General features: G+C 41.0%; 9 protein-coding genes across 14 annotated transcripts; 3 read left to right on the top strand and 6 right to left on the bottom strand.

The window, feature by feature from the left end:
* The first annotated feature begins 73 nt into the window (after positions 1 to 73).
* BckdhA (Branched chain keto acid dehydrogenase E1 subunit alpha) lies at positions 74 to 2052 on the top strand. The gene is made up of 4 exons (XM_089463180.1): positions 74 to 287; positions 341 to 872; positions 933 to 1098; positions 1173 to 2052. The coding sequence occupies exons 1-4, from the start codon at positions 228 to 230 to the stop codon at positions 1720 to 1722; spliced, it is 1308 nt and encodes a 435-aa protein (XP_089319306.1). The 5' UTR covers positions 74 to 227; the 3' UTR covers positions 1723 to 2052.
* Positions 1965 to 4293, bottom strand: AP-1mu (adaptor protein complex 1, mu subunit). 2 transcript variants are annotated; one of them, XM_018006725.2, is made up of 3 exons: positions 4146 to 4293; positions 3067 to 4004; positions 1965 to 3002 (listed from the first exon to the last, which is right to left on the bottom strand). In XM_018006725.2, exons 2-3 carry the CDS (start codon positions 3886 to 3888, stop codon positions 2544 to 2546), a joined length of 1281 nt encoding a protein of 426 aa, XP_017862214.1. In that variant the 5' UTR covers positions 3889 to 4004; positions 4146 to 4293; the 3' UTR covers positions 1965 to 2543. The 2 variants fall into 2 exon arrangements, with proteins under 2 accessions (XP_017862214.1, XP_017862223.1); XM_018006734.2 differs by having other exon boundaries at positions 4067 to 4217.
* Positions 4294 to 4318: 25 nt separating this feature from the next.
* On the top strand, positions 4319 to 6765 carry MBD-like (methyl-CpG-binding domain protein 2). 3 transcript variants are annotated; one of them, XM_018006810.2, is made up of 3 exons: positions 4319 to 4516; positions 4975 to 5361; positions 5617 to 6765. In XM_018006810.2, the coding sequence occupies exons 1-3, from the start codon at positions 4494 to 4496 to the stop codon at positions 6098 to 6100; spliced, it is 894 nt and encodes a 297-aa protein (XP_017862299.1). In that variant the 5' UTR covers positions 4319 to 4493; the 3' UTR covers positions 6101 to 6765. The 3 variants fall into 3 exon arrangements, with proteins under 3 accessions (XP_017862299.1, XP_017862290.1, XP_017862307.1); XM_018006801.2 differs by having other exon boundaries at positions 4367 to 4684; XM_018006818.2 differs by lacking the exon at positions 4975 to 5361 and having other exon boundaries at positions 4367 to 4684.
* Positions 6377 to 8589, bottom strand: LOC108613401 (metaxin-1 homolog). Of its 2 annotated transcripts, XR_016268715.1 has the most exons (6): positions 8447 to 8589; positions 8160 to 8306; positions 7762 to 8040; positions 6970 to 7495; positions 6832 to 6915; positions 6377 to 6763 (listed from the first exon to the last, which is right to left on the bottom strand). XR_016268715.1 is itself a non-coding variant. In XM_018006841.2 (5 exons), the coding sequence occupies exons 1-5, from the start codon at positions 8525 to 8527 to the stop codon at positions 6692 to 6694; spliced, it is 975 nt and encodes a 324-aa protein (XP_017862330.1). In that variant the 5' UTR covers positions 8528 to 8589; the 3' UTR covers positions 6377 to 6691. The 2 variants fall into 2 exon arrangements, 1 of the variants encoding a protein (XP_017862330.1); XM_018006841.2 differs by lacking the exon at positions 6832 to 6915 and having other exon boundaries at positions 7100 to 7495.
* Positions 8590 to 8668: 79 nt separating this feature from the next.
* Positions 8669 to 10414, top strand: LOC108613417 (U6 snRNA phosphodiesterase 1). Of its 2 annotated transcripts, none has more exons than XM_018006865.2 (5): positions 8669 to 8806; positions 8865 to 9058; positions 9110 to 9454; positions 9518 to 9539; positions 9600 to 9948. In XM_018006865.2, the coding sequence occupies exons 2-5, from the start codon at positions 8973 to 8975 to the stop codon at positions 9912 to 9914; spliced, it is 768 nt and encodes a 255-aa protein (XP_017862354.1). In that variant the 5' UTR covers positions 8669 to 8806; positions 8865 to 8972; the 3' UTR covers positions 9915 to 9948. The 2 variants fall into 2 exon arrangements, with proteins under 2 accessions (XP_017862354.1, XP_089319310.1); XM_089463184.1 differs by having other exon boundaries at positions 8778 to 9058; positions 9600 to 9755; positions 9943 to 10414.
* LOC108613454 (dynein regulatory complex subunit like-11) lies at positions 9945 to 12838 on the bottom strand. Its single transcript, XM_018006943.2, has 5 exons — positions 12434 to 12838; positions 11375 to 12372; positions 10408 to 11316; positions 10178 to 10348; positions 9945 to 10119 (listed from the first exon to the last, which is right to left on the bottom strand). Exons 1-5 carry the CDS (start codon positions 12683 to 12685, stop codon positions 9945 to 9947), a joined length of 2505 nt encoding a protein of 834 aa, XP_017862432.1. The 5' UTR covers positions 12686 to 12838.
* Positions 12839 to 12954: 116 nt separating this feature from the next.
* Positions 12955 to 15085, bottom strand: Vps45 (vacuolar protein sorting 45). Its single transcript, XM_018006642.2, has 3 exons — positions 14874 to 15085; positions 14614 to 14812; positions 12955 to 14554 (listed from the first exon to the last, which is right to left on the bottom strand). The coding sequence occupies exons 1-3, from the start codon at positions 15078 to 15080 to the stop codon at positions 13122 to 13124; spliced, it is 1839 nt and encodes a 612-aa protein (XP_017862131.1). The 5' UTR covers positions 15081 to 15085; the 3' UTR covers positions 12955 to 13121.
* An 81-nt stretch (positions 15086 to 15166) lies between these two features.
* On the bottom strand, positions 15167 to 16701 carry LOC108613438 (mitochondrial pyruvate carrier 2). The gene is made up of 3 exons (XM_018006921.2): positions 16406 to 16701; positions 16267 to 16307; positions 15167 to 15705 (listed from the first exon to the last, which is right to left on the bottom strand). Exons 1-3 carry the CDS (start codon positions 16566 to 16568, stop codon positions 15445 to 15447), a joined length of 465 nt encoding a protein of 154 aa, XP_017862410.1. The 5' UTR covers positions 16569 to 16701; the 3' UTR covers positions 15167 to 15444.
* Positions 16702 to 17854: 1153 nt separating this feature from the next.
* Positions 17855 to 21359, bottom strand: Kap-alpha3 (karyopherin alpha3). Its single transcript, XM_018006680.2, has 6 exons — positions 21208 to 21359; positions 20619 to 20863; positions 20162 to 20542; positions 18958 to 19788; positions 18720 to 18893; positions 17855 to 18640 (listed from the first exon to the last, which is right to left on the bottom strand). Exons 2-6 carry the CDS (start codon positions 20676 to 20678, stop codon positions 18545 to 18547), a joined length of 1542 nt encoding a protein of 513 aa, XP_017862169.1. The 5' UTR covers positions 20679 to 20863; positions 21208 to 21359; the 3' UTR covers positions 17855 to 18544.
* Between the last annotated feature and the right edge of the window lie 5 nt (positions 21360 to 21364).

Here is a 21364-nt window from a genome sequence, read left to right as displayed (position 1 = left end):
ATATTCTATTCAATATACATATTTTTTAAATATTTTGCTCACGGGACTTTTGCGACCAAGGGTTATGTGCTGCGTACATGGCTCAGTTTACCTGTTGCGTAACGCAGCTGATTTGGAGCACAAGGCAGCAACAGAACAGAGCGGAACCAAATATAAATAAGTAAATACAACCATTTACTTCTACCTTGTCCTGTTGCAGTTATCCTTTCCACTGTTCATTTGTAAATATGTCATTCCTCCGCAAATCCGTTCAACTTTTCAATGCTGCAAAGCAAAATACCAGAATGGTTAGTATTCCTGGAGTTCACAATAGAGTGAAATTAACTATTTTCATTGTTAGCTTTCGGGCGTACAACGCAGCTACAGTGCCGGTGTAAAGACAGTGGACGATCGTTACGCTTTTCCAGGTGCACGTGATGCATCATTTGTAAACAATCTGAAACTGACAATGCCAGAAGATTATGCACCCATACCAATCTATCGAGTCATGGATCGCGATGGCTACGTACTCAACGAGCAAGAGGATCCCCAACTGAGCCAGGAGATAGTTGAGAAAATGTTTCGTGATATGCTGCTGCTGTCCACCATGGACAAAATATTATATGAGTCACAGCGACAGGGGCGCATCTCGTTCTACATGACCAATTTTGGCGAGGAGGCCTCGCACATCGGAAGCGCTGCCGCCCTTGAAATGCGTGACGTGATCTATGGCCAGTACCGAGAGGCAGGTGTCCTGGTCTGGCGCGGCTTCCGCATTGATCAGTTCATCGATCAGTGCTATGGCAACGACGATGATCTGGGTCGCGGCAAGCAGATGCCCGTGCACTATGGCTCCAAAGAGCTTAACTTTGTCACCATCTCCAGTCCATTGTGTAAGAAGCTTGTATTATAAATGTTATCCACGTACTAATTCCTTTCTCCTCTCTACCTAGCCACACAGATACCACAAGCTGTAGGCGCCGCCTATGCTCTAAAACGTAAGCCGAACAACGACTCCTGCGTTGTTTGCTACTTTGGCGAAGGAGCTGCATCCGAGGGTGATGCCCATGCAGCATTCAATTTCGCTGCCACGCTCGAGTGTCCAGTGATTTTCTTTTGGTATGTAGCAGAGGAGTATACTCTAAACTATAATTATTTTGGAATATTATCTTCAATTCAATTTCTTGTTTTAGTCGTAACAATGGCTTCGCCATCTCCACGCCGTCGAATGAACAATACCGAGGCGATGGCATTGCTGGACGTGGTCCCATGGGCTATGGCATAGCTACCGTCCGTGTGGATGGTACAGATGTGTTTGCCGTCTACAATGCGATGAAGCGAGCTCGGGAATATGTTCTGCGAGAGAATAAACCAGTTGTGCTTGAGGCCCTGGCCTACCGGGTCAGTCATCATTCGACGTCAGATGACAGTACGGCGTATCGCTCGGCGGAGGAGATTGAAATGTGGAACACGCTGGAGCATCCTATCTCCAAGTTGAAGAGCTATATGGTGCACAAAGGCTGGTTCAACGAGAAAGAGGAAACGGAATTTGTGAGCGGAGTGCGCAAGCAGGTGCTCAAACAGATCGCCATTTCCGAAAAGAAACTAAAACCCAATTGGCGTGAGATGTTCGAGGGCGTCTATGCCGACATGCCCAAGCATCTGCTGGAGCAACAGCGCGAGCTGGAGCAACATGTGGAGGCCCACAAACAACACTATCCCTTGAAAAGCTTCAAGCAATAGAGGGCGAATCGACAAAACTGAACGAAACTGAAATCCTACAAATCTTTAACGGAGAGACTCATCGAAAAGTGCATTTATTAAGCTTAAGCAATCTTGTGTTTTGTTTTGAATGGTTCCAAACCATCTGAAATTTGTTGCTAAATACGTAGACGAAACTTAAATAATTCGGGTTATTAAGGGGCCAACAAGAAATTAAAAACATTTTGTAATATATTTTGTGGCACAGATTAAGTCGAGTGTCGTTACATTTGAAAATGTTTTTAAAAATTTATTAGTTTGATTTACATAAAAAATACAATACAATACGCAGAAATAAAACAATACATTATAGTTAAGGGTATTCCTGCAAAGGATCAAGCTGAAGTTTATTGGATGCGAATTAGTGTTGTGCAAAAATTAGCTAAGATCGATTCTCACAAGGATTTTAAACAATGCGCAACACTCGGAAAATATTAAATATTATAGTTATTTAAAATTCGCTGAGCGGTAACCGTGGTGAATCAATTATAACATCACTGCTTTACAGATTTTGAATTTCCAATATAAATTTTAATTTGTGTAGAATTTTGTAGCCATGCCTTAGGCCGACTAGAATCTAAATTAATTTAAAGCTTAGATATCAGCTTTAGAACGATTTTCCTTTTGCAGGAATACCATTTTCAATTTAAATATATATATACTTTCGACTTAACGCACAGTGTGAAGGTGAGGCAGCTAACTAACATACTCCTTACTAAAATATAAGACGCAACAAGAGAGATGTTCGCTTAAGCTTGGCTGGAATGCGCGCGCGTGTGTGTGTGATCGTGTGTGGCCGTGGCTTAGTTGGTGCGCAGCTGATAGTCACCGTTCTGGGTGATATAACGGACCCAGGGCAACGCCTGGTAGCCGCTCTTCTCAATGATCTTCAGATAACGCACCTGTATGCCCGACGTGGTAAAGTAGGGAATCTCGAAGCGCACCTGTATGGGTGGTTTACCCTCAGTGTTGTCCTCGCTCTCCACGCTGGGCAGGCCAAAGTGGGCACGCATTAGATACTCCTTGCCGCCTGGAAACGATTTAATTGTCCATATGATGGCATTCTGCTCCGGGGCGTATTTGCAGCTGCCAATGGTGGTCTTGAACTTGGGCGAATCCGCATCGGCGGGCACAGGTATTACAATTTCCACATTGTTGGCCGTCGAGCGGCGCTTGAATTGCGATTTTGCCTTAATCATATACTCCACACGCGAATGGGCGTGTCGCTCGATAACCGATTCTATCCATATCAGTGGTTTGACCTGATGTGGAATGACACATTATATATGAAGGTTCTGAAAGATGAGGATTATTTATTCCACTCACATGCGTGTTTAGGCGATATGACATCAGCTCAAACTCGCCATCCGGTGGTATGAACGAGATTGTGCGATCGTTTTCGAAGCGGGAAAGACGCACACACTGATGGAACTTGACATCTTCCAGCTCAACGGACTTGGATTTGCCACGTCCGGTGCTCTCGAAGAGCACCTTGTCGTTGAGTCCCAAACGAAGCTCCGGCATACCGGACAGATAGACGCGCATTTTGATGGCGCCCACAATTTCGCTACGCAGCACATTGCCATTGGCATTTGCCAGCAAATTGACCGACTCGATGACATCCAGAAATACCTCATTTTTGCGATATTTAATACCCTCAGAGCGCCAGGACACTGCATTCGTTACGGCAACGGGTATGCGTGGTTGCAATTCCAACTTGTGACCCTCTTGCGTGATATACTCCTGCAGTATTTTCGAATCCGTTGTCTGGGGATAGCCGAAATCGATGAGTTCGTCAAGCAGCTCGTATATTATAACGAAATTATCGCGAATGGACTCCTCCTCCAACTCTTTGAAATACTCCACAAACACCTGTGCGATTTTGTGCAGGAATACGAAAACGAGCGCAATATTTACATTCTTATTGCGCGGCGTCGTGGACACAATGTACAAGTTATTTGTCTTAATATAGGCAAAGGTGGTCTCGGAGGTCTGCAGAATGGGCGTGACGAGACCTTCTTCTTCACGTTCCATGAGCAGCGGCATGAACTTATCGATTACAGCCATGTCAATATTGTCGCCGCGATAATTGCGGGATATTAACACCTTCCCCTTCACGTCCAGCACAAATATGGCTGATGAAGACATTTTCCTTTGTATTTACTTTCCCCTTTTTAGTTTATTGGCCTAAACTTCCAGCTGCCACTTGTTCTTGTTGTCCCAAAAGCGAAAACGGTGACTGTCAATCTGTTCTGTTTGTGAGCCTGCAAATATGTTGACGACATATTGGAATAGCTTGCAACCATTTTGTATAGTTCAATATTACATTGTTCGAATAATAAATGTGTAATAATCGTTCAACCACGCCAGTGGAATTAAAGTTTAGTCACACGAAAATTACTTACGTCGTCGACTCGTGCTTCTTCTTCTTTCGCTCATTCGCATTGTCAATGTTATTGAAGCATTATCCAACACTGATGTTTAAAAAATTAGTATAAGAGTACACAAATCATGTATAAATGGTTGCTGTTGAAAACATTACGTTTATTTACTTTTTCTACAAAAACTATTTTATAAAATTGGCCATATAGTATTACTTTTAGAAGGAATGTAAAATATGTATTGGTCTCAATCATCTTAGCGTACATAAACATATGCAAATGTGACGTCATAGGCATAACTTATTGCATGGAGTGAATCTTCTTTCACGAATTATTCTTGCTAGTACTTATATCGTTTTGCTAAAGTATCGAATGAGACGCTGCTTCCAACAAATGTAAGAAAAATAAACAAAAAGGAAAATATTTAGGAGCATGCAAATGAATCCGAACATTACAATTGAAAGAAAACGCGTTGATTGCAACGCACTACCAAAGGGCTGGCAGCGCGAAGAAGTGCATAAGAAATCTGGTTGCAACACGGGAGTTGATGTGTTCTACTACAGGTAACCAAGCATATTACTTGGCTGCTAGTTAAGCAGGTACACGGTGAAGGTGGAGCCTGGCAACTAACGTAAATTGTAATATAAACACAAAAACATAAAGTGACTGCACGTGCGATAACGAATACGTTTAACTCACTCTCACTACTCTCTTTTTGTTATTACATTTGCCACACACCAACACACTCCCACACACACACTTGCACATAAAAACATATACACATACGCACACACGAAATTTCCCACCCTCATACTTTGCGTTCCTGAACCGTTCATCTATTGGATGTGCACAGCCCGACAGGCAAGCGAATTGAGAGTAAACCACAATTAGCACGCCAATTGAATACCGAAATGTTTGACATCAGCAATTTTGATTTTCAAACTGGCAAAATGCAAACACAACGACAAATGCCCTCGCCATCCATATCGTTGTACCGCTGCAATGCAGCGGGCGCCATTATCGGCAACGCTAGCCCAGGCGTAAACCCTGCTAATGCTCTAAAGCGTAAATATAGCCGAGCTCAAACGCAAGGCTCCGCGTCCAACATCAACAGTGGGGGAATTGCAGCATCGATAACAGCAGTGCCATCGATAATCGCAGCGACGGCAACTAATTTACGCCAGCAGCAGCAACAGCAGCAGCAGCAACAACAACAACAGCAACAACAATTTGAATTCAGGTAGAGCCAAGTTGATTGTCCTTGGCTGAGCGAGCTCTTGCATGCGCCTGTCTACATCAATTTTTTCGCCACTAACCATTCTATATAATGCAAATCAATCGATTGGCCAATTTGTAAATAATAATTGCACTAATTTTGTAATTTTTTTCTTAGTTAATTGCTCTACAATTCTGTAATATTCTGCATGTTCTTTCACATTACTTTCCTTGTGCCCTCTATAAAGCCGTATATAATCTAATTGTCTCCCTTTTACAGCCGCAATTTGCGCACAGATGTCTCCCTGGTGCCACCGATTCGACAGACAGCTTCAATTTTCAAACAGCCGGTGACGGTTATCCGCAATCATGAGCCGAGCAAAGTGAAGCACGACGTCAAACACGGCGGGCAGGAGAAGCCAAAGCAGCTGTTCTGGGAGAAGCGCTTGGAGCGCTTGCGGGCCTGTCATGATAACGGTGAAGAGCTTGAAGATATATCACTGCCAAAAACCATACGCACCGTTGGCCCCAATGTCAACGAACAGACCGTATTGCAGTCGGTGGCCACAGCCTTGCACATGCTCAATGCCGGCGTACATGGCCAGAGCTCGACAAAGGCAGATCTAGCGAAGAACGCCATGGCATTCATGAATCCCGAACAGCCTCTAATGCATGCAGTAATCATCTCCGAAGACGATATTCGAAAGCAGGAGGATCGCGTGGGAGTGGCACGAAAAAAACTCCAGGATGCGCTCAAGACATGAATATGCCAATGGAGCGGGACCATTCATTTAGAGATATTCCATTATCGCTCATATACTATAATAACTATATATATATTATTTTCACCAATTGTTTGATTTCTGTCTAAATTGATATCCTCTGAAAAAAAAAGAAACCAATTTTTTTAATATTAAAACTATTTTAATACTAAGTTTAGTTTTTTAATAAAAGATTCGTATAGTCAAGCAAAAACACACATATCAAATGGGAGTTATTTTTTATATACTCGTATATACTAGATCAAAATAACAATTGAATTAAAATTTGTCAGCATCAGTTGTACGTTTTATTACGCTTTGGTTGCTGATTGTAGTGTTTCCTTTTTTAACATACAATTTCATATAGGTAAATAGTTTTAAAAACAATGACAAATAGCTTACGGCGCATTAATAATTTATATAGCTTCGAATCGTATGTACATAAATATGTAGGATTTTCTATTTTTTTTTTTCTTTTTTAAACGATTTTCTTATGGAAAAATTACTGCTGTGCTTTTAGATTTCACTCTTTTTCCTATGTTGTTAATATAAATATACATCGATTGTTAGAACTACATCTGTACAGAGCTGTAACTAATCCAACACCTCATCCATATCGTCGTCCTCGTAGTCGATGCCGTCGTAGTCCGTTGACGAACGTGTTAACTGCAATCAAAATTAAAAAGCCAATCAATAATTAAAGTCAAATATTTCCAAACGTTACTTAAAATTACCTTAAAAAATTTTATGTAATTTTTTGACATATTTATATTTTGATTGAGCCTTCGTTTGGAGGTCAAACAAAACTTTTTCCGAAGCTTATGAAGTAAATGATATGAATTACGGACAAATTATTATTTACTTTAAGTTACCTTAGAATTTTTTTAGCACATAAATTATACAATTTTGATCTATTTATTTTTTGATTATTCCCTCGTTTACAAGCCAAGCGTAACTTCCTTATGATAAAATAATGAGAACTTTTTTAGAAATCCTTCTTACCTGGGTGTAAATGCCTCGCCATGCTGCAAAGGCACCCATTGCCAATACGGCGCCAACTCCAGCGAATATCTTTGTATTGAGATCCGTCTCCATGAATTTACGCTCTGATGGCGTTAGCATTGAATCCGATTGGCTGGGTGCTTTTGTCATTTTGATGGAACTATAGCATTCATTCCGGAATATATCCTTGGTGATTCGCTTAATGAAATTCACTAAATTTTGACAGCCTTTTATGTGATTTTGTAGTGGATTATTGGGCAGTGTTATATGGTAGATTATTGCTAAATAACTATAAACAACGGCATCCAATTCGCTGTACGTATCCCCAAAAAACCAAACTTTTCGTCCCAATTTGCGAGAAAGTAAATTCACACATTTTTTGGCATTTGCTGCAAGCTGAAGAGAAAATAAGAAATTTAAGGATTAGACAGTTGAAGAATATAAACAATATAACAGTATCTTTTTTATAATCACAAGACTTTCTGTATTCTACAGCTCAATTGTGATGGTTAAAAGATGAAGTAATAAATCACTCATGAATGATGGCATTTAAGTACATTAGAAACACAAATTCATATGACGCAACAAGTTAAAGAATTAATGAAAACCGAGTCAATAAGGCAACAGGCTTTTAATTTATATAGATGCCAGTATTCGCTTACATAGTCACCCTCGTGCTTTTCCAGCTTATCATTTATATCAAAGCCTCCGAGCACCTGCACCACATCGCACGCCTCCCGCTGATACGTTGAAGGGTAGTAGAAATTGAATGGGAATGGTGTCCGCTTTGCGTACAGGCCACGAGTGGTCGTATCATAGTTGTTCGGCTCACCGTACAAGTAATAATGATAGTAGGCATGAAGTTGTGTGAAGACCCAATTCGAGTATGTAATGGAGAGATGTTTTTGTTTCGTATTTAAATGCGCATCAACCGGATAACCCTGAAAGACCAAAACATACATACATTAATTTCGCGCTCAATTGGCGTACATGCCAAGCAATCACATGTGCTATAAATAGCCAACTGGTTTATTGACCCGGCTTATTTATATATATTCACCTCAAGATCCAGTATTCGTTTGATATCTTTATAGCCATGAAATTTATCATTGCCAATTTGAAGATACGGTAGTTTCCCAGCCCCTGAACGCAAAGGATTCGTGTTTGTTTCGATTTCCATGGGGCAGCGGGTAAATCGGAGTAAACACTAAAAATTTTCAACAAAATGACAATTAATTAACATGTGTATTTTATATAAAAAATCGGAATTTTAATATTTATTTATACAAGTATGTATTCATATGGCCGATAGCGAGGAGTTGCTGATTATGATGCAACGGAACTTACCAAAGCACGCATACATTCGAAATCTATGGACGGCAGCCCCCATTCGCCTTTGTAAACGTGTAGCTTGGAGCCCAGCTGCATTTTCTGCTTTATTTGTTATTTTTATTGATGGTTTAACTTTGTTATCGTCTATTCAGCGATTCGCATGCAGTTGCATTGTTTAGGAATATTAATCAAAAATAAATAGATGTGTCGAAATGTGCCGGACGAATTGTAGAGAGACTTTTGATTGACACACTCTGCGCCGGTGTGAACGTGTTTACAAAATTTTCAAAATACCCAATTTCGACATAAAAATACCATCACAATGCAAGAATTGGGAAATTCAAATTGCAAAGATTTAGCGCATATATGCAGGAGGTATTGAAAAATAAAATCCTTTAAAGTCTATAAAAGCTTGAATTAAGTTGCTCAACAGGTATCGTGCGTGCTGTGTAGAAAAAATCGATTATGTTGTTCGCCAAATGGTCACACCTTTATTTTAATGAAAAAGTAGCGAATTTGTTAAAAATATATTATCGGTAATATGGCTCTAGTGGATTATGGCAGCAGTTCCAGCTCTGAGAACGAGGAACCAGAAATAATAGCTCATGGATCAGTTAACTTGAAGAGGTAATGTCACAGATGGTTTATACCATGCAATTTATATTTAAAATCCATTAGATCGGCTTTACCCACAGCTGCCTCCTTGTTGGGCGCCAAGATAGCTAAACCTGCCAGCGATGATGAACAGGATGATTTTGACAATCCGACGTTACATGGCGGACGCATACGGAGCTTTAAGCACGAACGCGGCAATTGGGCAACATTTGTTTATGTACCCGCCCTTGCCTGTGCTGAACAGCTGGAAGATTTTCAACGGGAAGCTATTGAAACGCTAGCGCCACATCTTGAGCTGCAGCCCAATGAATCACTGCATTTGAGTTTAAGCAAAACTGTGGTGTTACAATACCATCAAATTGATGAGTTTCAGCGATCGTTACAGCACGCGCTCCACAGCTGTGTTGGGTATGTGTTTATTAAATTTGTTATTCTACTCGTGCCAAAAAGCTTATATTTATTTTTCTGCAGGTTCAACAGCACGCTGAATTCGGTTTGTAAAAGTCCCACTACTTTTTATTTATATTGTAATATATAATGACTGAAATTCCAGCTGGAAGTCTACACAAATGAGGAACGCACAAGGACATTTTTGGCCGTGCAGCTCGATGCCGCATATACGACGAAAATGTCGGGGCTGTTGCATTGTGTGGATTCGGTTATGCGTGATTATCGCCTGGAGCAATTTTATAAGAATCCCTCATTTCATGTGAGTTTGCTTTGGTGTTTGGGCGATCAAAAGGCGATGTTGCAAGAAAAGCTGCAGGAGCTGCAGCAACTTCTCGAGGATCATGAGACACTTAAACTTTCAGTACATGAGCTACGCTGCAAATGCGGGAATAAGGATTTTATTTATAAGCTAAAATAGTAATGAAAACTCAAATTGTTATTTAAAGGCTTAACTCAGGCCTTTCTTTTTGTTGCCGTTGCCTTGTTTGGCCTGCTGAGCCTGTTCCTCCATCAGGCGTTCTTCCTCGAGTTCCAAAAAGCGTTGACGACGTCGACCCAATGGGGTTTTCGACCACCACGATTCGAACGCCTCCTCTTCCTCGCGATAGACGGGATCACGAGAACTGAAATGAATATATAAGCATTAATATAGGGTAATTAGATCTATATATTTATACCCACCAAAGAACGTTAATGAGCTCTGCATTTGTTAGAGGCTGCGATCGTAACTGAAGCTTGCGCTTGCAGCTCATCACCTCACGCAGACAGGCATCAATCGCCCCAATGGTATAGCCATCCGATATTTTGGCCATAGCGCTCGTATCTAAAGTGGAGATGCCTCCAGAATACTCACTGAAAAACATTTGTATTATGAAACAGCCATAATAAAATGGATCAAGGGGATTGCTTACTGTAAAAGCGTTTTCCAGGCATGCGACATGGCGCCATAATCGGGACGTGGAATGTAGATGAAACGATTGTAGACTGATTGCAGTAGTTTCTGATCCGCCTCCCAGGGCAAACTTGTGGTGCCCACAAATATGACCCGATCCTCGGGTGCAATATTCTTGATCATCTTTGGTAAATCCTTTTTCAAGCGCTTGGGATCTGTGCGATCTGTTTTGGGTATTTTCTTCATAAACGGACGCTCTGCATCGCCCATATAAATGACAGCTGGTTGCAGCAATCTGGACACCTTGAGTACCAGGTGTATCAACATGATGAGACCCGATTTACCTGGATACTTGCCAACAATGTTGGCTGGCGTAAGATCAAAGAGAACGGCGCCAACTTCCGTACAAATGGCATGCAGCAGCGCCTTCTTGCCCGATCCGCGCGGACCGGCCAGCAGTACGGAGCGTATGAGTGGCGTGCAATTGTGTATGGCCTCTGAGCCGAGCGGCAGAATGCAATATTCGGTGAGCACCTGGCGGATATCACCCGGCGAGGGATTAGTTCCATTGCGTGCGGTCAACGCCTTGTCGCCCAGAAATTGCTTTAATTTGATTTCTGGATATTTGCGTATGATGCCATTGGTAACCAGCTCCTCGTAAAGAGATTCAATAGTGCGATCTGGCGTCAGATCCTTTTCCTTCTTCTTTTTGCTCTTTTTGCCCGAACGTCGTGTCTTTTTATTACTCTTCTTCACCTTTTTTCCAACCATCGTTTGCAGAAGCTCCAGCTCCTGGCGCATTACATCGTCTACGGCACGTCGGAATTCCAGCTCCACCTCCTGATACTTTTCCGCATAAATCATGTCCTCGTAGGCTGCCTGGCTGAGTACTCCAGTCTCATCCTTGTCACGCCAGGTATCGTTAAAGCTGCGAAGGAACGGTCAATCAATAAATCAAATAATCCTGGAAACTAGGAAACACATACTATTCAATTTCGGCACGTATATCGGGAAGGCAAGTTGAAGCAGCCGGTTGGAAGTTGATATCCTCTTCCTGATTATCGTTAACATTCAAGTCTCCACTGCGTGCTGGCGACTTGGACTTATCCTTCGTCTTACGCGATTCTTTGGAGGAGCGCGCGGAAGAGCGACTGTGTTCGCTCTCGGTGCCCGGGCGACTGAAGATGTGCAGGGAGCCACCCTGATCCTCGGAAGGAAAATCAGGCAGCTTGCCCGTCTTGTCATAGCAATCCTTGATCCAGGCCCGAATCTCATCGGCAATGTCCTCCTTTATAGTGGCACCATGCTTCTGTTTAATCTCCTCCTGTATAGCCAACTGGCGTGCTTCAAACTGCGCCGCGTAGGCTCGTTGTGCCTCATACCTTCGCCGAACGTCCGTCTCGATGTTCCGTTCATATTTTTCGGCACGTTCTTTGAGCACCGAAGCCGGTGGCGGCACCATGCCAATTAATATCATCTCGTCCATCTTACGACGCCGCGTGATGCGACGAGCCGTATGACCGCGCCACATTTTCTGTATCTTCATGGCAGCCATTAAGCCGGAGTCCGTGCGTTCTTTATCAGTGCGATCCTCCGATTTGCCCTTTTCCTTTCTAATTTCCTTCATGAAGTGGGCTCGAAGACGACCCTGGCGGGCGCGCTCGTGCATCTGCAGCAGCCTTATGGCCTCAATCTCGGTGAGTTGCTCCTCTAGTGGATGCTCCTCTAGCCAGCCCAGTTTAATCAGTAGCTCGTGCATCGTACGCTTACGCTGTTCTAGCTCTTCCTCACGCTCGCGCAGAAAGTAACGTGGAATACGCAGCTCTGTTTCCATGGGCGTCAGACGCAGACGCTCCACTACCTCATCGTTGTAGCTGAACTCCATAAGATCAATGTTCACCAAGTCATGCTTCAGCTCCACCACACGTCCCAAGCAGGCGTCCAGCAGCTTGCGCACTAGCTCTCGTTTTTGTGGTTGAATCATCTGGGAAGGAGACAAAAGATGTTATAAGAAGTAGAACTGATCTATATTTTGATTTTCTTACATTGTCGTAGACCTCCTCCAATCTATTGCACAGGCATATGTATCGCAAATAGAATTCATAGATGCTCGCCTGCAGCAGGCTCTTGGATTCGGCTGCAGCTGCCACAGAGCTGGACACAATGCCCGTGACTCCACTGATGGTAGCCACTGTTGTATCCACATTCTGATGCTGTCGCTCATAGTCGAGGATGGCCAATTGCTCACAGTCATGCTGCGCCTGATGCCAGATCTCGTTGAAATAGTGGCTGGACATACCGAAATTAATTTCAAAAGAGTTATTCTTTTTATTATTTTTTGTTGCAAACGAATTGGGTAACCGGTGTTACGGTTGTCATGGAGGTTTTTCCAACCATTTTCTTGTATCTAAAATAAAACTTTTATCTAAGCAGTGCTTTTTCATTCACGCTTTAGCATTCATAACTGGTTTTCTACTTAAATGTGTATATTAGCACTTTTTATTAAGATTACCTAAAAGCCATTCCGAAAAACCTTATTATAATTATAAATAAATATTTGTATTAGTGTAGTCAAAAGATATAAATATATATTTATATTAATCGCTTTATGAATAAAATATGGTACACATAGATATTTTACATAACAATATATAATAAATTGTTTAAATTACACATAAATAGTTAACAATAGCAATTATTATTATGCATATGGAATAAGCCGAATCGGGTATCTTAAAGATTATCTGGGGAGCAATACTTAAGCATGGATTTGGTATGTTTGAATTGTGTGCCACTCGTGGCCGTCAGCACTTCGTTGATGAAGCTTTGGGAATTGTGTATGGTGGTGCCGCCAAGGATCACCCGATATCCAGCATTGTTCAGCTGATGTACGGCAAAGGCCTCTTCGTACGTGGCACCGCCAATGATAAAAACTACTACCTCCTGTGGTGGTCGTCGAAATGGCACCAGCTCTGAATTAATAGCTGGATACATGGGATCGAGCTCACGGCCTTTGAACACATCCTCCAGCGTTTCTTTCAGCAGTGGAGTGTGCTGTGTGAACACATTCTCCACACCTTTGAGACCTTTGATCAGAATTCTTGTCAACTTCACGGCATCTGTGATGCGCACCATATTAAATAGATCGCCCTGACGCACATGCGTGCCCGCATACTCAATCAAAGCGGGCACAATCTGTGTATTACCGCCACGTGTCTTGATGATCTGCAGCAATCCAGATGTATCGCAATTTGCATGCCGTTCGTAGCGCAGCGCATACAATGCCACCAGCTTGACAGCATCATCGATGTCGACTCGTTCGTCGGCAATTAATTTTTTTATGCGCTGCAGCTGTGCTGAGTGTTCGGCCTTACAGGCTATCTCTTGCTCCAGCTCCGATACCTCGAAAAGATTGCGCTTATTCGAAATACTGGACAGTTCTCCCATGATGCATAAATGCTTTTGTACGGTGCCAGACATTTTTTTAAACTGCGGATAGGATTCAATGAAGTTCTTCATGTCATTAATGCTCTCGACTTTTTTGTGATCATTCGCCTTGCGCTGAAACTCCTCCATAAGCTGTTTAATGGTAGAGCCAATTTCACCGTAATTTGCATACATATTGGTGCCATAAAACTCATCCTGGTCACCGGAGAGCACCAGCTCCTTGAACTCCTTGGGCACATTGGGGCGCTCAGACAAGTCAACGCGATTGTTGCGTATATTCAGCAGCTCGTGCACCATGGCTTGATAGGACCATTGATGCAGCAAGGGTGTCACTGGATCATCTCTGCGATCCAGCAACAGCAGCAAGGGTGGCGCAGCCCCATCAACATTGCCGCGGAAATCGAATAGAGATGATTCTTTGGTTGTCTGATCGTAGATCAACTTGGCTAGAAGCTGTGCCACTTGCGACCCGGCACGATATCGTATGACCGGATTCAATTTGAGCGACAGTAGAACAGCCGTAATGCCCTGTACGCTGCGTGTCAATGAATCGGGCAGCCAGTTAAGATTTGCCATGCAGTTGGGTAGGTTCAGGGAGAATAAATTTGGATTAACGCACAGGTAGTCCGCATACAATTCCTTTACTTCACGGACAGACTCTGACTCATCGCATTCCGCCAGATATTTAATATCAGTGCGCGGTATGATATTGCTAAAATCTACATAAACCAATTAGTGTATATTCTTTTTAAGGGTGTTTACCATCTGTTACACTTACATATAAAATAGGCGCTATACTTGGGATTGCGCAGCTCGTTTGCCAACAGTTGGATATTTTGCTTTGTGGGCCGTATGAAAACAATGCACTTCAGATACTTTAAGCGTTCGTTCGAACGGCCAGAATCCAGGCGTTCAAAGAGATACACCTCACGTTGCAGCATATCAGATTGGCTAAAGGCCATTGAAATAATGCTCGTCTAAAAATTAAGTGAATGTGAACAGTGAGAACTTTAAAAAGCCTTTCGAGGTATTACATACCGTTTCTTTGTCTAGCAATATAATTTTCATGCCTGGTCCAGACTCTGTGCACATCTTTTCAATATACAATTTAATACCACTTATTAAATTCATGATTAAAACTAATTTTTTATTTTGCCAATAAAGTGGAAAATATTTAATTTGTGTAAACAGCTGTTGGCAGCGATGTGAAGAATGTTCGCCACCCACCCCAGCAAAAGTACTCATTTGTTATCGATATATATCGGGCCACAAAAGGGCGCTGAAATCATTTCAAATAATTATTTACATTGTGTTGTTTAAAAAGTCTTGAGAATGTTTACGTTTATATTTATTTTCGCTTGTGTTTATGACAAAAATCACAATTCTATTAAACTATTACGTGTAATTAAAAATATACTTGAAGCCTCAAACATTTACAAACTTAAGCAGTACGAATCACGTTTTGTAAGGCAACAATATCTGACTAATAAAAAATGGTCAGTCGCTTAAACTAAAGCACAACTTAATATAAAACGCAGTGGTGCGATATGCGACATATGTACGTTGTGCGTGTTCACATCATCAGGAATTTGCAGATGTGTACTATGGTTTATTGAGCTACAATTGGCTTCTCGTCCTTCTCCTTGTTCAGTTTTTCCTGCTCTAATTGGTAGTTGTAGGCGCGTCCCAGCTGTACAATCTGCGTCAGTCCCACAAACAAATTGACAGCAAACAAACTGTAATTTTTGGGTATAATAACCAGCGAATAACGGGACCAGATAATGCCTGTGGCAGCCAGTGCACCGCAAGCTGATACGGAAATGGTGTCCGCCGGACGAGTCAAGTCACTTAAACCAGCAATGACAAGGCCCTATAAAAATGTTGATAATCATAATGAAAACGCAAGAATATTAATGTTCATTTAGATTTGATGTTGTGATTAGAGTGTTATCATTATTAAAGCGCGTGCAACAATCTATGTATTATATGTAAATACGAAATAGTCGACAGGTACTAAAATAATAAAAGTATAAAAGTATTTATGTTACTTAACATTAGACATTACGATTACAGCGTTAGCTACTGTTATCGTTATTATAGCGTGTGAGTTTGCAAGTGTAATATAAATAAATACTTGAAACCCAATAATAATTCGCACGCACGCACACTAATGCTCACTTATCGCGTGTTGGCTCTCTAAACGACCAGCTGCGTGGAACAACAAACACATTACACTCAACAAGTTTTGCTCTGGCAGTATAAACAAATATTCATAAAAAGCAATTCGCACACTCTCCGAGATTTTTTTGTATTAATGTCATTCAGATTTGCTATATCAGCAGCAGACAGAGATAATGAAAAATAGCGAAGGTCATGCAGTCTGTATTATGTAACAGGCTGTCTGTCAATCTGTCTGTTATCGTTTACTTACCCATTTAATTATTGGTGCCCAAAAGAAAACGGTTTTTGGACCTATCGAATAGTCAAATGTAAATACAGATTCGACACGTGGTAAATTTCATTAACATATGGATGCAAAAAAATATATATTTCCGTTTGTATATTCCCACCTGCAGGATGCATCCAAAGTGGTCGCATTTTAGCTGGCACAAATTTGTCGCAGACGCCAATCATGCCATTGTATATCTTTGTGTGAATGCCCTTTCCAGCGGCCGCAGAAGCAGCTGGTGGAGGTGGTGGCGGTGCGGGTGCGGGAGCTGATGTCGATGACATTTTGTTTGTGCGAAATAAACGGCGAATTAACAAGCAGAATCAAAATCCAATAAAACCAACTGCAGCCGCGAGCTGTGACTAGTATACGGACAGACAGTTTCAACCGTACTAAATTGATTCAGCGTTCGTGAATAACAAAAGCGTAAATTTCATTAAAATACATAACATACCTTGACGCTCTCTCTCTCTCTCTCTCTCTCTCCCGTTCTGCATGCTTGTGAGAGCGTGAGGGGGTGCGAGAGCGCAGACCTACTTATGCTCAACACACGAATTTCAGCTGAGAGGGCTATTACATGAATATTTCGACTTTCTAAAAATTACAAATTACAAAAGCAAAAACGAACAGGTTTTACTATCCACTTTTAGATTCTTTCATTCTCTCTAATTCTCTCTCACATTGCCTGTCTACTCTCAACGCATATGAAAAACGCAACGTCCTTGGCCTTGGCAATCGCTAAATGGTGCCGCCAAGTTCCGCAGCGTAATGTTGACGGAAGCATCTAAAAGTGCAATCGAATGCATTCGCAAGACAACTACAAATACATTTACAAGATGCTAAATATAGGAATACAGATGTAGGTTATATCGTTTCTTGCTCTGAGTGTATCACGCGACAATTGCAATGCACACATCTGTTTGTCTGTTTAAGATCACATCCATGTAATATTCTTGAATATATAAAATAAACTTTTATTTTACAAACTATTAATGCAGACGAATTTTATATGGCTGAAGTTCAGGTTAGGTATTATTATTAAGGCTTTTATGCACAAAAATATCAAAGAGAAGAGATTCGTTTCCACTGTGCCATTAAATATTAAAATTCAGCACTCTGAAAACTGAAGGCATTGAGAAAACATTTAGGCGGTTTAAATCGATGGCGAACCGACTGTATCATCAATTACCCAACACTGCTCATGACCAAACTACCCACTGGTTCACTCTAACGGAATGTATGTGTGTTTGTATCGCACAGCTTCTATCAAATTTAAATACGAATACATACATATCGCGCGATTCACAATACATACAATTCAGGCAATCAACTCTCAGCACAGTGGGGTAAAGTGAAAAAATATTTAAATTTTTGAGCGTCTATTGCGCAGCACGCATATCGTATTTATGTGTGTATTTATATTAATATATACATATATACAGCTGTAACCTGATTAGCTTTTTGGCCCAGCTTTGAGCTGCAGAGAAGTAAACACAAGTGTTTCCTTTTTTCCAGAACCTACACATAAGGTGTTTGGATTTTTCCTGCAATTGTAAATAAAACGAGAGAATACGTGATTTTTTATTTTATTTTTTTTTATCTTTTTATCGTTTTTCATGTTAGAAATGTATATGTAATTTCAATTACAAATCAAAGGCGTACATGTCATTAAAATTATTCATTACAAATCAAATAGTTCTACAATTTTTATCATTCCTGTGTGTTCTGTTGTTGTTGATTTAATTTGATGTTATTCTGGTGTTTGCTTATTATTTAGCACATTTTTTGCAGATGCAATATTTCGTTTGCGCCTTTGCAGCCGATTTTCAAAAATAAATTTACCTTTTTGGAAGTGACGTTTTAAATTTTAACTTAATCAATTCAATGAAAACATAAATAATCTTAAAAGGATTTAGCTACCGCAACATGCATCAGACAAACTTTAAGAAATTCTTCCCGGCTTCACTTTATGCTTTTCTTTTATACATACATAAAATATGTATGTTGCAAAACCAAAAATTTATAAAAAATTATTTTGCGGAAACGATTTCAGGCTTTGTGCCTGTGTGTAACCAAGCTGTCATATAGAATGTGTATTAATTCATTTTTTTTTTGCTGTCAGAGTTTGTTGGTGTAGATGGTAAATGGGCACAGAGTATCGTTCGAAATTGAATTGCTATATGCTCTATATATACCAATTGGGTATACATCAAATTAGATGTGTGTTATCTCTGTTTACGTTTTTGATCAGGCATTGGTATTAAAAGTTGAATGGATTCATTGGTACTTTGTCTGTATTGGGATCGAAGCTGTATTCTGTGCCATCAGAAGCCGGTGCCAGATTAGATTGTTCGCCCTGTAAGTGTCAATTGATGGAAATGAATTAATATATATATATATATAAAAATGGTTCTAAGAATGAATAAAGCATCTACCTCAGTGAAGTATTTCTCAATAATTTCGTATGCCAACTTGTAGATTTCAACGTTCTCATGGTTCTGCAGACGCTCGATTTTCGCGAGGCCTTCGCACTCCTCAATCAAATTAGCAACCTCCTCAACGTGTGATGCGGCCACTTTGAGCATATTATTGAGACCATCGAGCACGACCTTTAAAAATAATAAAAATAAAGTTTCTAAATGATCTATAGTTTTGAGAGATGCGAGATCTTACATTGATCACTTGAGTGTCCTGGCATGAGAGCAGATCGCAGAATGGCGGTATGACCCCTTCTTGTATTAATGTAAATACCTGCTCGGGTCTGCCGCTAATAGTAAGATTACTGATGGCCCAGGCTGCCTCTTTCTGTGTCTGGAATTCGCCCTTGCTCAGGTTGTCAATAATTTTCGGGAGCAGGCCAACGTTGATGACAGCCTGTACCTGGGATTCGTTGCCGGCGGTAATGTTTGATAGAAACCAGACAGCTTCTTTGCGTATCTTTTCCTTGGGATGCGACAGCAGCGCTGGGAAATACGATAAAGCATCGTAATTGAGCACCACCTGTGTCTGTTCATCCGATCCGGTGACAATATTGCCCACAGCACGCAAAGCAGCTGTCTGCACCTTCACTTCATTGTTACCCAGAAGCGGTATCAGCTTTGGCACTACACCGCTATCAATAACCATTTGGATTTGATCGTTTCCGCCATCGGTCAAATAGCTAATGGCCCAGACCGTATCGACCAGGATGTTTGTGTCCGTGTGATGGATCAGCACATTGAGTGCGGGCAGGATTTCATGTATTGTGGCAGCTGGTGGCGGCGGATCCTTGTTTCGACATAAATTCACAATCACCCAGGTGACATTACGCAAAAACGATATGGGTATATCGGGCTTAATGAACGACAGCAGTGGCTGCACAACGCCATGCTTAATAACAAAGTCACGAAGCAACGGACCATCGCCAATGATATTGCCCAGCGCCCAAACGGCTTGTTCGCAAACATTTGGAGCGGGTGAGTTAAGCAGTTGAAGGAAGAGCGGCACGGCACCGGCAGCAACCACCTACAAGTAAAATGAGGAAGAAACAAAATGAAGAATATTATATATAATATATAATCTGTGATTAATTAGCAATATATGTAGAAATCATTTTACAAATATGTATGCAATTGTATTGCCATTACGAAATATACAACAAACTGAATGAGACATATTTGACCCCATAAATTATATGTGAACTATACGTATATGCAAGACTGTATCAATAACTGCGCTAATATGGCTTTTATTCGCCAGTCTGTTTCTATGCACATTTTTTTTTTTCGTTTTAGCTGTGAATTGTCCATATATATCTCATAAGTCTGATTTCAGTACTGATTTCAACTGCAGTTGCATTTGTTGACTTTCGTCGAATTGTAATATGAACACCACTCACCTGATTGGTTTGATCGGAAGTTCCTGAGGCGATGTTGGTCAATGCCCATGCGGCCTCGAATTGGAGCATTGTGTGATTATGTTGCTTCAAGCATTCAACTAGAATTGGCAATATATCGCTGTTAATCAGATCATCAATGGGTGGATTTTTGTCCGATGATAGCAATTTGCGTGCCGCTTGAACTGCAGCCAACTGTTGCTCCGGTTTTGATGGATCGGATGCGGCCTGGCCAAGTTTCTTCAAATTGATCGAATTGGGCAACTGCTCATCCTCATCTGTGTTCGAGTCGAAGTTAGGCACATTACGACGCTTCAGAATTGTTTCATCGCGTTTATTTTTGCGCAGTTCTACGGTAACCTCATTTCGCCGACGGCGCATCTCCTGTTTATTGAATGGTTCACATTAATTCGAAATTTATAACAAATTTTAAATTGCAAGCAATTCAAGCCAAACTTACATCTTGATCTTTTCCTTTGTTTTTAAAGTTTTGCAAACGATTTTGATCCAGCGATGTCATTTTGCTGTTTCAATGTGTGTGTTGGTAAATATATATGTACGTGGAAAATATATGTCTGTATATATAAGAGCGCCAGTCCAAACTGAAATATCTATGCTTTTATGTTTCCAAATAAGTTCGTGGTTTTTATGTTTCTTTTTTTTTTTTTTTTGATTTGTTTTTTTTTTTTTTTTCGTTGTCCACTTCTGTAGTTATTTCAATTATAAGCGGAATGAAAATTTAACCACATATACACAAATACCGACACAAACAAAAGGCCAGCGTGCGGGGTATAGCAGAGAGTAGCGTACACAGACGTCCGTTCGTTAGTTCCGACAAAATCGACATCGAGAGAACCAACACAATTGCACGGCACAGTAGCAGCACGATGACAATGACAGTCGTACAAGGAGAAGAGGGGAAGAAGGGCAGCACCACCAGGCGATGAAAAATTAAGAAAAAAAAAGAAATGGCGTTAAGGAATGTTCGCTACGTGTAACTAAACGTTTGAGATACTATTGAATAAATATGTTTTAAATGTGGCACTTACATTTACGATTTGACACCGTACAGGTCTATGATATAGTGATTAAACCTTTTTTTTTTGATATAAAAATTGCAATTCGTGACAGCGACGTGACTAAAGTTGGCTGCGCTTTCATTGATCAGGGCTGTAAAATTAAAAAAATCTACACCGCTGCAAAAAA

The sequence above is a fragment of the Drosophila arizonae genome, chromosome 2 (assembly GCF_054131065.1).
Source record: "Drosophila arizonae isolate 15081-1271.41 chromosome 2, UAZ_ARI_1.0, whole genome shotgun sequence".
Classification (NCBI taxonomy): Eukaryota; Metazoa; Arthropoda; class Insecta; order Diptera; family Drosophilidae; genus Drosophila; species Drosophila arizonae.
Note: the sequence above shows the minus strand (reverse complement) of the source record. Positions and strands in the feature narration are given on the sequence as shown.